This window comes from Odocoileus virginianus, chromosome 13 (assembly GCF_023699985.2).
Source record: "Odocoileus virginianus isolate 20LAN1187 ecotype Illinois chromosome 13, Ovbor_1.2, whole genome shotgun sequence".
Taxonomy (NCBI): Eukaryota; Metazoa; Chordata; class Mammalia; order Artiodactyla; family Cervidae; genus Odocoileus; species Odocoileus virginianus.
The window spans coordinates 42,739,182-42,753,909 of NC_069686.1; the positions used below are offsets into that span (position 1 = coordinate 42,739,182).

General features: G+C 46.3%; 1 protein-coding gene across 4 annotated transcripts in view; it reads left to right on the forward strand.

Annotated features, from left to right (window-relative positions):
• Nucleotides 1-1,210: 1,210 nt before the first annotated feature.
• Nucleotides 1,211-14,728, forward strand: part of ZEB2 (zinc finger E-box binding homeobox 2) — a 134,948-nt gene continuing 121,430 nt past the window's right edge. Inside the window, exons 1-2 of one of the 4 annotated variants that reach the window (XM_020893387.2) lie at nt 1,211-1,296; nt 3,835-3,976. In XM_020893387.2, the coding sequence (XP_020749046.1) occupies nt 3,904-3,976 (73 nt within the window). In that variant the 5' untranslated portion in view covers nt 1,211-1,296; nt 3,835-3,903. Of the gene's footprint in view, nt 1,297-2,845; nt 2,937-3,458; nt 3,568-3,834; nt 3,977-14,728 lie in introns of those variants that run through there. The other 3 variants (XM_020893388.2, XM_020893390.2, XM_070476247.1) reach the window with 3 other exon arrangements.

The window sequence follows — 14,728 nt, forward strand, 5'->3', positions numbered from 1 at the left end:
TCACGTTGGAAGCTTTTGAGTGATTATTTAATTAACCATACAGTAGAAAGCTGTATTCTCCAGGAAATCCCTTCCATATTTACATAACCAATCCCTTCAGAGCAAAGGTGGAGTCTTTTCTTTTTAATTTTACTTTAATTGCAATATCAAAAAATATATACTCCAAAACTTAGACCCCATGCCGTTTAATATCGTGCTCTTCCTTCCCTGCTAAATTCCTCTATGGCCTTTCTCCTTTTCCTCCTGCCTCCCTCCACACACTCCCTCACTTTGTAGTGAGGTCTCCTTGAGATGTAGAGAGATTCAGAGATCGGTCAACTCAGCGCTCTATGTTAATTTACTTAGAGACCCTTTTTAAAAATGCCAAACCACTTTTTAGTATTGGGATCCAATCCAGAAATTCATCACATACACACACCCCAACACACATGCCCTAAAATGCAGCTCACATGCAGCAATTTTCCCCCCTCTGGCTCTGGCATCTTGAAAGAAAATAATAATAATAATAATAATACGAGAAAGGGCAAAAAATTTAGTTCCAGAAACCGTGCTGAGAAATCCACACAACTTAATGTGCATCTCAAATCTGGTTATTAGAGATATCTGTATAAGAAGAGGCGATGTGGATTGAGGAACCGGGATCTTTCCCTTTAACTTTCGCCCCTTAGAGTTCTCCAGTTCTGTGAATGGTGTGCACCGTTTTCCGCCCTGTACTCTGTAGGATTTAGTGATGAGGATAATGATGCCAAAGGCTTGACGGGGGGGGGGGGGGGGGGGGGGGGGGGCGTGGAGAAGAGAGGGAGGGAGGCAGGCAAGAGGGAGGGAGAGAGGAAGGGAGGGAGGTGGAATTTCATTTCTTCCACTAAAGCGTTTGCGGAGACTTCAAGGTATAATCTATCCCAGATCCTTTCCCAGAGAGAAACTTGGCGATCACGTTTTCACATGATGCTCACGCTCAGGGCGCTTCAATTATCCCTCCCCACAAAGATAGGTGGCGCGTGTTTCAGGGTCTCTCTCTCTCCTACAGAAAAGAAAAAGAAAAAAATGTCATTAGAAGAGGCGTAACACGTCAGTCCGTCCCCAGGTTTGTGTTTCCTGGAGTGGCCGAAAGAGATCAGTTCTAACCTGCTCCGCAGGAATAACGGTCCTGCCTCCAGACACTCTTGGCGAGGTTTTGTACAGTTTGCTCCGGGAGCTGTTTCTTCGCTTCCACCTTTTTCTCCCCCACACTTCGCGGCTTCTTCATGCTTTTTCTTCTCACCATTTCTGGCCAAAACTACAAACAAGACTTCGCAGGTAGGTTTTTTTTTTCCCCCTTTTCTCTCTTTTTATTCCTTTTTGGCATGGTCACCCCCCCCACCTTCCTTTTATGATTTTCTCCTTTTAAGTGGGGATGTGAGTCTAAAGTGAGAAGGAGTGTCTGTGGGTAGGAATTTCAGGTGGGTTTAGCTCCTTTATGGCAAGCTTTTCCCAAGAGTGACTTCTTCGATTTTTCTCGCACTCCCTCTGTCTCTCTCCTTCTTTTTCTCCCCTTTTTTTCCTCCCCCAAATAATTTGCCCTGTACCTGTCCATTCAGGTAACCAAAGGTGCCTTTTACTACCCAGCCTTGGAAAAGTTTTATTGAGAACTGTATGGTTGGAATAAAAACTCTTCAAGGGGAGAGATTTTGCTCTATTTTCACGTCTAGTTCCAATTCATTGTATTCAGCAATTATAACTTGGCAAATACCTGTTAATAATTACAAAACTTGATGGACACAAACCTACCAAATTCGGGAGCAAGTCTTTCTCTTAGATATGGCAGTCCAACCTTTCCCACCGAAGAAGGCTGTTTTCTAAGTAGAAAGTTGCCTGTTTTCGTCTGCTTAGCGAGTTTCATTTCTTTATTTCATTCTTTGTGTGTGTATGTATGTGAAGTAACACCTCACTTCTGTGATGATAAATAAAGAAGTGAAAGTCCTCATGGAACTTGAGTCGTTTACCAAAGGGGGGGGGGGGCCTCACTACAGCTGGGAAGAAAACTGCCGTCAGGATGTTAGGGTTTTAAATTAAGGATAACTTTTGAAATTGTATTTCCAGTGGCAAAGTCATATAGAGACAGAAGATACACTCAAATATCCCATTCCATACTTTGGCACTGAAAAGTCGAGATAGCAGGAGTTCCCAGGAACAGGGGTGATCCCGGTTAACATGAATGTGTGTCTCCCACCTACTTACATATTTTACATGCTCCCCCTATAATGATGAAGGTAAGATTACTAACTCCAGAGTTAGAAATAACAGGCAAAGATAAAGTTTACAGCACAAATGCCCTGTCTGTCCCTCACACACACATGCTCATAAAACTAGCAGCTTACTTTATTAAACATGTATTTATATGCAATCGTGCGTAAGTCTCAGCAGGAATACAGACAGCCCAGCTGTTTCATCCCAGACACTTGTGTGTCCATTTCTGTATTTCAGGATTTTTCCCAACAATTTCAAATCCACAGGAGAGCCAAGACATGACAAAATGTGTCAAACTTAAAAGGCTGCCACTATGCCTAGGTTAAATTCAAGGTGCTTTCTAAATCATTTACTTCCCCTTCTCTCTGCAAACCCCCCCCCCCCCCGCCCTTACCCCTCTCAGCAAATGTGTGGAAACTGATACTCACTTTCCAGGTTTTCCGCAAAGCTTCTAGCACAGGAGACAATAGGTGCGGGGCGTGGGGACCGAGTGTACTCGGCAGAGAAAGGGTTAATGGCCCCTGTGTTACAGTTTGCATCTGTTACATCTTTTATAGCCCCCTGTTTAAACTAATCCTCGAGGCACAGCATCTTCCCAACCTCCATCGAGTTTCGGGATTCTCCTCCTCTCCTGCCTGCCTCCGAGGTTCCCCTTCTCCAAGTTTTGACAGTTTCAGCTGAAAAAATGCAGCGCCTCTCTCGATTTTTAGGTACAAAAGTTTCGAAGCCAGAAAGGATACGATCATTCAGTAGGGCTGAAAAGTATTGTCGTAGCGGTTGGACTTTCTCTTTCCTTTCTTGAGGGGAAAAAACAATTTTCTACTGGAACTATTTAAGGGAACCAGTGTGGGGGAGCATGTGTGTGAGTGAGGTGGGGGGAAATACTTAAGTAAATATTGTCAAAGTGGAGAAGGTGGCGGCGGGGTGGGGGGGGGAGGGAGGGACAGTGTCCAAAGAGGCTTATAATTATATTTCTTATTGCGGCGTGAAACGGGAAATCCTAATTTGGGGGCGGGGTGTGGGGGGGGGGAGGAAAAGACAGTGTCTCGATAAACTCCGAAAGGGGAGGGGATGGGACGCGGGGCGAGTGGGCTTCCTATAATTACTATTATCAATTTGCCCGAGTGTGCTTCACCGGGGGTTGTTTCGCGTTGTTTGTTTGTTTGTTTGTTTGCTTCCTCTGGGGAATGGGGTGGGGGGTGGTGAAACAAGATGAGAGCTAAAGCAAGCTTCGCCTCACCCCAAGTTGCCGAGCCGGGCTGAGGACTTTTCGGAGGAAAGGGTCCGCCTAGCCCTGAGTCAAGCAGCCTTACTGTACCGCCGTGTGCATTCCCTCATACGGTCAGGAGTTATGACTCATTTTGAAGATGTAATTCTTGTCTCTCTGATCCCCTCGCGGGTGCAACACACCAAACAGTAACAAACACAAAGCGCCTCGGGGCCAAGGCTGGGGGCGGGGGGCGGGGAGGGGGCCGCCGAAGTTTCGCTTTGGCGTTGGGGGGCGCGGATGGGTGCTCGCCCGGGCCCTGGCCCGGCTCCCCTGGGCGGCCCGCGCGCGTTTCAATGGGCGCGGGCGATGCCCACATTGTCGCTGTGTTTGGTTGCTAGATCGAGCCTGCGTGCTGCCGAAGCAGGGCGCCGAGTCCATGCGAACTGCCATCTGATCCGCTCTTATCAATGAAGCAGCCGATCATGGCGGATGGCCCCCGGTGCAAGAGACGCAAACAAGCCAATCCCAGGAGGAAAAACGGTAAGAAGCGGCCCGAACCAAACTTTTCCGGGCCACTCTGCGGCTCCAGACCCGGGGAGAAGGAGGGGGAGAGGGAAAAGGAACCGAGGCGGCGGCGGCGGCGGCGCCCAGGGCTCGCGGGCGAGCCTCCCTCCGCGGCCGGCGCCGGAGCCCGGCGCGCGCGGCGACTGGACAGTGGGGAGTTGGGGGAAGTGCCGGGCAAAGTGAGCGGCGGGCGCCGGGGGTCTCCGAGCGCCGGGGTCCGGCCGGGGCCCAGCGCCCCCACCTCTGCCGCCCCCGGCGCCCCCGCCTCCGCCCTCCCTCCGCCTCCCGCTCCGTGAGCGCCCGGCCCGCCGGCTCCCCGGCCGGGCTGCGGGAGCGTCCGGCGAGGGCAGGGCGGGGGGCCTGGGCGCCGGGTCGCGCAGGATCGCGGGGTGGGGGCGGGGGTGGCAGAGGGACTGCGAGGGCGGGAGAGGGGCCCCGGGGCTGTGCCTCCGCCAGGCTGAAAGTTTCTTGCCGGAGTCGCCCGGCCGCCTCTCCGCACGCCAAGTAACGGTCCGCGGGCAGCGGGGCCCGGCGGGCCAGGCGCGCCGGGACCCCGGGGTGGGAGGGTCTCGGCCGGCCCCGCGCGGGGTCCGTGCGGGCGCGGGGGCGGGTGGTTCCTCTCCAGCGGGCTCTGGCCCCACGCCGGGGGCTGGCGGAGTCCCGGAGCGCGGGGAGACTTTTTTCTGGGCAGTTTCGACACGGTCAGGAGGAGTCCGTTATCCAGGCTGAGTCGAGAAGGAGGAAGGAGATGGGGGTGCAAGGGGGACACGCAGAGCGTGGGGGATCAAAGGTGTGACAGCTCCGTAGGTCCATCTTAGAAAGAGTCAAGGGAGGCAGAGAGTGAGAGCCGGAGAGAGACGAAGAGAGCGCGCGCGAGAGGCAGACCCCCTAGGTATTACCCCCAAACAAAATCGTGGGAATAAAAGAGAAAAGTGATTGGCAAGAGCGCAGAAGGCGCCTGGGGGAGGGGAGAGAGCTGGGGACCGGAGAGGGTGCCGGGGGGTAGCTGACGGAGGATACTGAGTTGAAAAAAGAAAAACCAACCCCCCAAAACAAACAAGCGAACTAGCGCCAGCTCAGACTGGGAAAGGAAACTTCTCGCTCCCCTCGGTCTCAGCCCGATCACCCGGCGCGGGGCCGCGTCGACGCTTCCGAGCTGGACGCGGGGACGCGGCGCCGGCCCCGGCCTCGGGTCTCCCGCGAACCCAGCCCGCGCCTCGCGGGGACCGCCGGGGCCCACTTGGAACAACTTTCCTCCCGAGAAGACGATCGTGCGCCCCCGGCCTGCCCCCGAGCTGCGGGGCGCGGGAGGGGGCGGCTGGGGGCGCAGTGAGGGGCGCTGGAAGGAGAAAACACAAAGAAGAGGGAATTTTGATTAGACACAAATGATGCTTCTCTGCCTCTGTCTCTCTAGGTTTCGTGTGTGCGCGCGTGTGTGCGTGTGTGCGTGTGTGTGAGTGTGTTTTGCTTGTTGTGGTGGAGGTGTCGAGCCGTATGGGGGAGTGATAGAGGAATTTTACTCAGAAACTGTTCGTTATGTTATCCTGCCTTTTCCCTTTGTGCTGCCTTTGATCTATTTGCTTGGCTTAGTATTACAAAAAAACAAGTACAATAATATATACCAAGCTGCTTCCCCAAGACCCAGTGCAGGCTGCCTCTTTTTAAGTCTCTTTCTCCCTGTCTCTTCCTCTCTCTTAATTTAATTTTTTCTTCACTCTAGTGTCTGGCATTATTTAAGGTGGTCCTTACACTGGAGACCTCCCCTTCCCCATCTCTGGGTAATTTAGTAGACACTAAAATTACACCTAATGTCCCCCTTTTCTCTCTTGTGTTTCCTCTGTTCCTTTTATTAAATGTTGGTTATTGATTTTCTAAAATCAATGTCTGTTGTGGGGCTCTTCCCCGCCCCCCCCCACAAGTATCTAAAGCACATTGCTTGCTGATCAACTGGATAACAAAAGCTTTGTGTCAAGGAGGCCTTATTTTTTTTCTTATGTTAAACAGTCATTTTTTTGAGAGAGAGAGAGAAAGGAGAATAAGATTTAAAACAAGGTTCCCAGAAGTGTTCTTTTGCAGGAGAGACTATTTAGCATGTTTGCTTCTTCTTGTCTGCCTCCTCCAACCCCCTTCGGGATTTTGCCACCGTTGACCAGCCTGATCCAGGCTGTGAGGTCAGACCAGAGCCCAGGTCTGGGAAAACAGAATGCTGCAAGCTTCCTAAGAGCCCTGGGGCGGGGATTGGTAGTGGGGAAGGTCTGCTGGGGGCTTCACAGGTGGAAGGGAGCACCGAGGAGGTGCAACCGTGGACACTGCTCGGTGTTCAGTAACGGGACCCCATTTCCCTCTGCCCAGCCACAAACTTGGGAGAAGCCCTAACACTCTGAAGTGGAAAGTTGAATTGCACATTTTAGAGGCATTTAGCCCAGACCCTGCACACTTAACAGCAATAATTATTTCCCAATAATCTGTGGGAAAACATGCTGTAAATTCGTTACTTGTCAGCATTTTGCTTTGGGTTTAATCTGAGCAAGGTCCTGGTTTTGAGAAGCAGGTAGAAGAGTTTTTTCCCCCTCTTTTTTCATTTTCTTTCTCATCAAGTACGTATCCAGTGCCTTTCCCTTTGGGAATTGCTAGGATTTATCTGAACTGAGTGGCTTTTTCTTCTTTCCTGGATTCATGGAAAAGATGTCACTTTTGAGCTTGTGTCTTTGCTGATAACACTAAATATGATGATGCTTATCAAAATCATATAGAAATTCCTGGAAAGGAATAATGGCAATACTAATCGTAGAAGTAGTGACTGCATGAGGAAAAAGAGAGAGAGAGATGGTCATCCAGGAAACTAGAATGGCACTTTATATAATTTTAATGAAGTCAACAGTGTGTGTATAGACTAAGGCTACAAAAAGATAAAACGTGTAAAGCAGTATGTGTGTGTTTGAAAGGCTGGTCAAGAACGTGGGTTAAAAGACGGTGCTGTATGCGATTATTAAAAAGCAAAGGAGAAGGAGACAGTTCGAGGAAAGCAAATGTACAAAGAGAGAAACAAGAGTCTAAAATCCAGGCTTCAAGATTCTCAAGCTAGCAAGATGCCTGGCAAAGACAGTGCCAACGCCAAGTTAATCCATAGTGGACAGTCTCCTTTCCCCCACATGGAAAGGATGAAATCTCTTCCCAGAAAATAAGATGTGCAGGAGGGAAGGGGGAGAGGGGTGAGGGAGAAGGAGGCAAAAAGCAAGTTGCCCGAAGACAAGAATGTGTGTCGGTTTCAAGAAAGTTCAGTCAGATGATCTTCAGTCTCCTGACTCACTTTGTAATACTTTCACTGAAGCTGGAGAGGAGGGGGAAAACCCAGCCCCCCTTTTCAGTCCCCTGATTATACCCCACTATCTCCACACAGCCTTGGAGGCAGAAATGAGCACTTGGGAGCAGGAGGTGCCTGGCTGCTGCCTGCCACTGACCCGGCCCGGTGGTAACTTGCAAAGTTTGTTGCTTTAGCCCCCGATTTGGGGATGAGCTCCTGGGGATGCTCCGCTACCCTCCTGCCTCCTGCAGAGCCTAGGAAGATGGGCCTACCTCCCCAGCCCACCACCTCCCAGCATCAGCCTCTGAAAAAATCACACAGACACAGGGACATTTTCATAAAAATCAAACCCGGAAACTGCTTGTTTCAGAAAAGGGAATGGAGTTGTCTTTTAAATGGAAACTGAATTATGAGTGGTAGGGAAGAGGAAACAGAAGAAAGAAAGAAAAGTTAAATTTAATTTTCCTCCAAAGTTTCAGCTAAAGCATTAGGCATTGTGTAGTGGAATGGGGGAAGATTTTTACAAACACCTTTGGTCACTGATTTTTAGTGGGGAAGAAAAGGGATGAAGTTGGATGCTTTCAGGGCTTTAGATCCTAGAGGAGAAACAATCAGATGAGCAGAAATGATGATCCCTGTTTAAGATAAGCCCTCACTCCCTTAACCACTTCCTGAAAGGGAGTAGAAGTGCCAGTGATGATGCTGAGAGGCAGTGGAGGGCAGAGAAGTTGTTCCCGTTTCAGAGATGCTCAAATGAAAAGGAAAAGAAATGCAAGAAGCCCCTGCTTCAGGATGTGGCTCCTGTCTCTCTCGTCTCTCTTTTCAGAGAGGTGAAGTTGGGATGGGGTGAAGCTGTGAGCCAGAGCCCCTCAATACACTCTGAGGCAGGGAAGTTTCCTTCGAATTGCAGTCGATTCAGACTCGGTGCTCCTTGCAAGTGTGGAAACCGTGTGCAAGTACCTTTCTGGTAAAGTTGATGAGGTTCCGAGGAGGTGGTTTTGCTGACTCGCAAAGCACTCAGAAGCAGTTTGTGTGGCAGGTACCAGCTCGGAGGGTGTGCCCCAGATATCCATCTCCATCCTTCTGTCTCTGTGAAGAGCTTCTGCAAGTTTTGTCACGCTGCACACACACATGGCTGGAGGTTATGTATCTAGACTGATCTATTTGTTTTATTTCCGTTTGAAAAAACTCAGTCAATTGGGGATAGAGACATGGCTTCCTTCATAACATAGCCACTAGCCTGCTGGTATCCATAGCAGTGACTCTCCACCAGGGGTAAGGGTGGGGTAAGGATTTGAAACTTTACGTTGTTTCTCTGTTGCCACATAAAGATACATTCACGTCTTTAAGCATTTATTTCCAAATACGACCAAAGCCAAGACTGACGTTCCCCAGTAAACTGCTCTGTCATACGTTTCAGATGCTTCCTTTCTTGCTTGCTTAATTTACTCGAAGTAAAGAAAATTCCAAGACCCTAATGCCATATTAAGACTTTTGCCTGGGAAAAATGTGTGTGTCTACCCTGAAGGTAGGAAGGGAGGCTGTTGCTAGCTCTCTGAGCAGTGCTGCGTTTATTCCAAGATGTGGGAGAGTCTTTTCCTCACAACAGTGTTTGTCATCTGTATTCTTCCAAGGCTTTTAAGGTGCATTTTCTTCTGTGTGAAAGAGAACGCTTTGTCCTTTTCCTCTCCAGCACCGTGGCTTCCCAAGGTAGACACTATTTTGTGCCTGTCACAGAGCGAGGGAGTGCAGGTTTGCAATGCTCACAGACAATTGATTGTCTGCCCTAATGTGTTTCATTTACATGTTTATAACGTCAATGGTGCTGGGGTGTCCACTGTACCATTCATTCCCGCATTCCCACAAGGGGGCAATTGTCTGAATGGCCAAGTCAGACACCTTTTTGATTGCTCTTTGGTTGTCTTTTTAGAGCGAAGAGATAAAGGGGGAAAATCTGTGATGCAGAAACACTAGTTGAAAATATACAGAATTAAATGTCACCACAAAAGCAGATGTTAACATAAGCCCAAATATGCTTTTTAGCCAAGATGTGAAGGTTGAGAAAAAATAATTCAGAGCAGAGGGAAGGATGATTTAAAACCAATAAATATAGCCTTATTCCCCCTCCCTATTTCTTTTCTTCCTTTGGCAATCAGAAGATGAAATGTGATTTTCCTTTTCGTGTTTAAGCCTTAAAACATCTAGGCACCTCCTCATTATTTGTATGTTTGCTATGATTTGTGAATTTTGTATATATTTACATAGCTCTGTTTATGCCAACAGCATCAGCTTACCACTTGGAAAAAAAAAATCTATTGAATGACTATTTGGGCTGTCGGGAGTGTAAACTTTTAAAAAGTAAAGATCCAAGTATTTCTTCATCAAGTCTTTTTAAAAAGACAAGCACTAATAATCAGTAGACTCTGTGGAAGTCTTTGCCTTAATAGCTACGTGCCAAATACTTTTATCTTGGGTGACAGTCGTGTCAGAGTGAGAGCTCTCAGGAAAACTGTAACTCCTAGTTACAAAGTAAATAAAGAATTTTGTTTTAAGGTATTCTGTACTGTTTTTACACGCTGTGTGTGTGTGTGTGTGTGTGTGTGTCCCGTGTTTCCTCTGAGGGAAGTGAGAGGAAAAACTACCCATGCTTGTGTGTTTTGGCTTTCCCTTCACGCAGTTCTCCCCTACATATTAGGCATATATGTAGCATACATGAATACACCTGCTTAAAAAAAAAAAAGATTTCACAGTTCAGATGGCGCAAGGCTGGTTCATTTAGGTAGTAGAGCTATTAGAAGTTGGTCTGATTTCGCGTGTGCTCCATAAGGAGAGAAAATACTAACTCCTGTGGCATCTGGTGGGAGGTAAACGGAGAGGGAGGGAGGACTTTTATAATTTTGAAGGAAATTAGGGAAGAAAAAAAAAATCATCAGTCTTTTCACAAAGATTTTTGCCTCTCCGGGAAGACACACACAGTAGCTGCACCGTTAGCTGAACCCCTGACACGGCGGTCTTTTGAATGCCTTAGGTATGATTTCACTTTCGCTCACATCAATGCTGACCTGAATGCCTTTCATATCTGATCCGCTGTGTCTCTCCCAGTAAACATCCCCTGAGGGGAGAACAAAGAAAGGAGCTCTTCTTCTTCTTAATCACAATTCAGCCCTTTCACCGCCGGCAGGCTCCATTTGCATTCTGCCACAGAAAGCCAAGATGAAAAGAAAGAGAGAGAGAGAGAGAGGGAGAGAGAGAGAGAGGCAGAGGGTAGTAGCTGAGTAAAATAACTGAGGTGTTTGTGGCTGTTTGTTGGGCTTTCCCTAGTTACCAGCCTTATATAGTTGATGCTTAACCAGGCCCTGTCCCTCCTGACAGGCATATAGTGTTACAAGATGGCATGTCTGTACTATTCATGGCCACCCGCTCAACACTTGAGGTAAAAAGTGTCAGGGAAGGATCAAATTCTCCCCCAGAAGCCTGTTAGACTTGGGTCAGGTGTGTGGACATCCCACTCTGGAGTGCTGCCCAATGTGTGGCGCTTACTGCTTACCTTCAGGCCCTGGGGTGGTGGGAGGGGGCTGGGGGGCAAGCTGGGGCGCTGGAGAAGGGGGAGGAGGAGTCTTCAGAGGCCCTGATCTGCTCTCAGTGATGGGTGTCTGGCCCAGAGCACAAGGGAGAAGTTGCTTACACCCAGCCCGAACGCACTGATACATCTTCAGGAAAACTGGAAAAGACTTTCCCATTTTTCCCCCTGACTTTTTATGATAATTCATATTTTCAAATGAAAGGGGAAAAAAGCCAAGAAAGAAACTCTCAAATGAGCCAAAAAGGAAAAAAAAAAATTCTCTGAAAAGAATTTTAGGGGGAAAAGTTGTTCTATTTTAAAAAGCTTTGAGGGCTGTAAAGTGCCACGTTTTTCACACCTTCTTCATACTTTTTTTTCAGATTTTTTTAGTATGTTTAACATTTGTGAGATGACAGCCTTTTTGTATCTCAAACTGGATGCTTCAAGATTTGTAGGGAGGGGTTGGTGGTATTCACGTTCTCTTGAGAGAGAAAGTTTATGCCTAAAGGGCTCCTTCTTACTGGGAACTGTTTAAACCCTTGCAGGCGGACCTGTCAGGTTTTCCTGTTATTTGCCTCCATTTTCAACATGCAAAAGTAACATGCAGTTAATGGTACTGGAATGAGACCACAGCAAGAACAGAAACCTCTCGTGACAACTTTTCAGCTACATTATCTTGCTCCTAAACTGTCTTGTCTTTTTTTTTTTTTTTCCTTTCTGAAACCACTTTTAAGATACCAACAGTTTTTCTTCAACAATTAGATTAAGCATATAATGTCGGTGCACATGCGTACACACGCTCGCACACACACTCAACTTTGAAAGTGCAGTCGCTTCAAACAGGAGAGTGAATAATTGAAAACCTGGGGCAGGGGGGTGTCTTCTGTGATAGTCATTGTGACAAATTTCACTCACAAGAGCAAAACTAGCAGAGATATTAGAAGTTGTCCAGGAGCATGTGACACAGATTCCTGATTTTTTTTTTTTTTCTTTTCCCAGAAGATTTACAGAATTTACAAAAAGAGATTATCCTTACACCTTCCACCCCTCCTATCCACCCCCATGACCCAAGCAATGAAGGATTTAGGCAGATTTACTTCAGTAAACACCTTTGGACACTTGCGGGGGGAAGTGGGAGTCTGTTTGCAAAAGGAGGCTTTTGTTAAGTGAGGTACCAGGATAATGCTTTACCAGGCAGCTGTGATATTAACCTACCCAGCAATGCAGGAACACTCTTTAACTCTTTGAGTGCCTGGCCTTTTGCGCTCAGCTGATAAAATCCTGACTCTCCAAAGACACTCAGAATCCTGGCTCTAGCAGTTTATTATTCAGACAAGTCTTATAGACATGAAAACTGTTCAAGCTTTTAAAACAATGTGGTTTAATTAGATGAGGTGGACTTACATTGCTCATAAGCCCTCCAAATGGTGGTGTATAATTGGCAAGGGAAAAAGAGAGAAAGGAATCAAGGCAGAACATTAAAAATTCCAGGAAATATCTTTAGAAAAGCTATTTTCATTTCCAGCTTTTAAGATATTAGACCATGGTAGCTAGAGGGAATGAAGCAGCTGGGGCCTCTCTCCCTACTATAGAAGACACCAGAAGTTTGTGATGAAGCAAAGAGATTTCAGCTGGAAACACTGTCAGAGGCCAGCTCGGACAGTGACCTTATCAGCAGTCTCGCATCTTTTCGAGGGGGGAAGTGTGGCCTATCTCAAGGAGCTGGGGAGGTCATGTGAACCTCAAGAGTCAGGGGCCCAGGGAGGGCCCAAGGCCAACCTGAGACTTTTCAGACCAAGCAGGGAGGCATTTCTAAGAGGAAGGAGTTAATGGTTATTTTTTGCTGGGCATAAGAATAACTTTTCAGGTGTTGCATTCGGGCTTAAATAAGATTGCCTTATTTAGTTTTGAAAAAGAGTGTAGGTGTCAACGTTGGAGCAGCCACGAATGTGTGAGAAAGTAAAGGGTATGAGACATGACAGAATTAAAGGTGTTTGCTATGTTGTTACACCGTGTGTCAGGCTGCGAGCTCCCTTTGTCACAGCCTCCTGGTGATTTGACAGCGCAGATCTACTTCCCTTCTAGGTGAGACAGCAGTTTTTCACTGGAGTTATAAATATGGTACCCCCTTTGCGTTGCACCCAGCCTCCCAGATCCGTGAATCCTGTTTGAAAGCATCTTGCCCTGAGACACAATGAACAAATGCTGTATGCAGGGGGCTGTGCGCTCGGGGGCCGGGCATCGCCAGCATCACAGTAGCTGGCATTGACTGTTGTTTGGCAGGAAGGTCCTCTGCCAAATCATTCAATAATTAAGTTTTATGTTATTTGTATGAACGACCAAGCATGCAGTATTCCTTTTCAAATCAAAGGGAGGCTTAAAATTACTTTTTGAACACTTTCAGACCATGGTCAGGTCACAGTTTGGGGGCTGAATTAAAATGATCTCATTCATGATCTAATTGAGGTTGGCAAAACCTTAGCAGTAGCAGGAGTACATAAATATAAATCAAAGACCAAAATTTAGCAAATCATATCATTTGCTAGAAATCTGCTCATGAATTATTCTCCGATTGCCAACCCAGAAGTTAAACTTCGTCTCCCCTCTGCAACAGTAACTGCGCATATTTTTTCAGGCTCCTGACAGGAAAGTTAGAGAGGCTGAAAAGAGAAAAGGGAAGGAAAATGATCAGTGTCTCATCAGATATTGTGTATTTGTCACCCAATAAAGTATGAGACTTAATAAAGCCATGTTCATTACAGTGGAGGCTGAAGTCTTGGTTAGAAATTATCATAGGCTGCTGAAAACCAGACTTTGGAAGGGCAGGTAACAAGGACCCATAAGTGATGGGGTGAGAGGGAACAAACCTCTGAGAAAGATCTGATTGAACTTTGCTTTCATTTTTCAGTTGAGGAATGTAATCATCATAAGGATTCCTGATTTTTTTTAAAAAACAAATTTAGTTCTGTTATTCATCTGAGTTGAGATTTGGAGTTGTTAAGATTTAAGAGTGCGCAAACGTTGGCATGCATATTTGCTTTTCGTTCTTTTCTATTTTTTAGACATCACTATAAAATTAAAACTTCAGGTAATTTTCCATATAATCCATGGGATTCAATGTCATGTTGTAATGTATGTAGTCCATTTTTAGTTGTTCTTCATTTTTCTTGGTTGCTGTGTGTTATCTCAGCTTAAACCCACACATACTCTAAACTGAAGGAAACCTAATTCTGAACTTCGGTATTTTGAAGTTAAAAATTTTAAGTCCCACTTAAATGAAGATATTCTTTCAAGCAAACGATAAACACAGAACTGGTCAATTTAGAAAACTTTACCCAAAGAGCAGATATATGGAGGTGGTTTTTTAAATCCTGATAATAAAGGAGAAACATTTTAAGATAATATCAGGTGAGAGAGGTGAATGACTGTATTCTTTTGGGAACAGGTAATTGGCAATGATTTCCTGTGACAAAAAGGCAAACATTCTAATATTTTAAAAGTTAATGGATTCCTCCTTAACATTGCTAATATGGCAATATAGTGATTTTTTGTACTTTATATACTGTCTCATATTTCCTTTTATAACCAACTCTAGGAAAGAAAGGTACTCCTAAGAAGGTGACAGATAACTCCTTCCCCAAAATAAGTAATCCATAAGAGATCAACAGATTAAGTTATGCTATTTAAGATCTGAGAATTTTTCTCTGTCTTAATGAATAAATTTCAAGGAATATAGTACCCAAGTGATCTCTGAATGTAGTGGATAGCTTTCACTGTTTTTTAATTTAAATTGTAGTGATACTGTTTTATATATCTGAGTAACTGTAATCAAGGAAACTTTGCATTTTGCTTATTCTTGGAA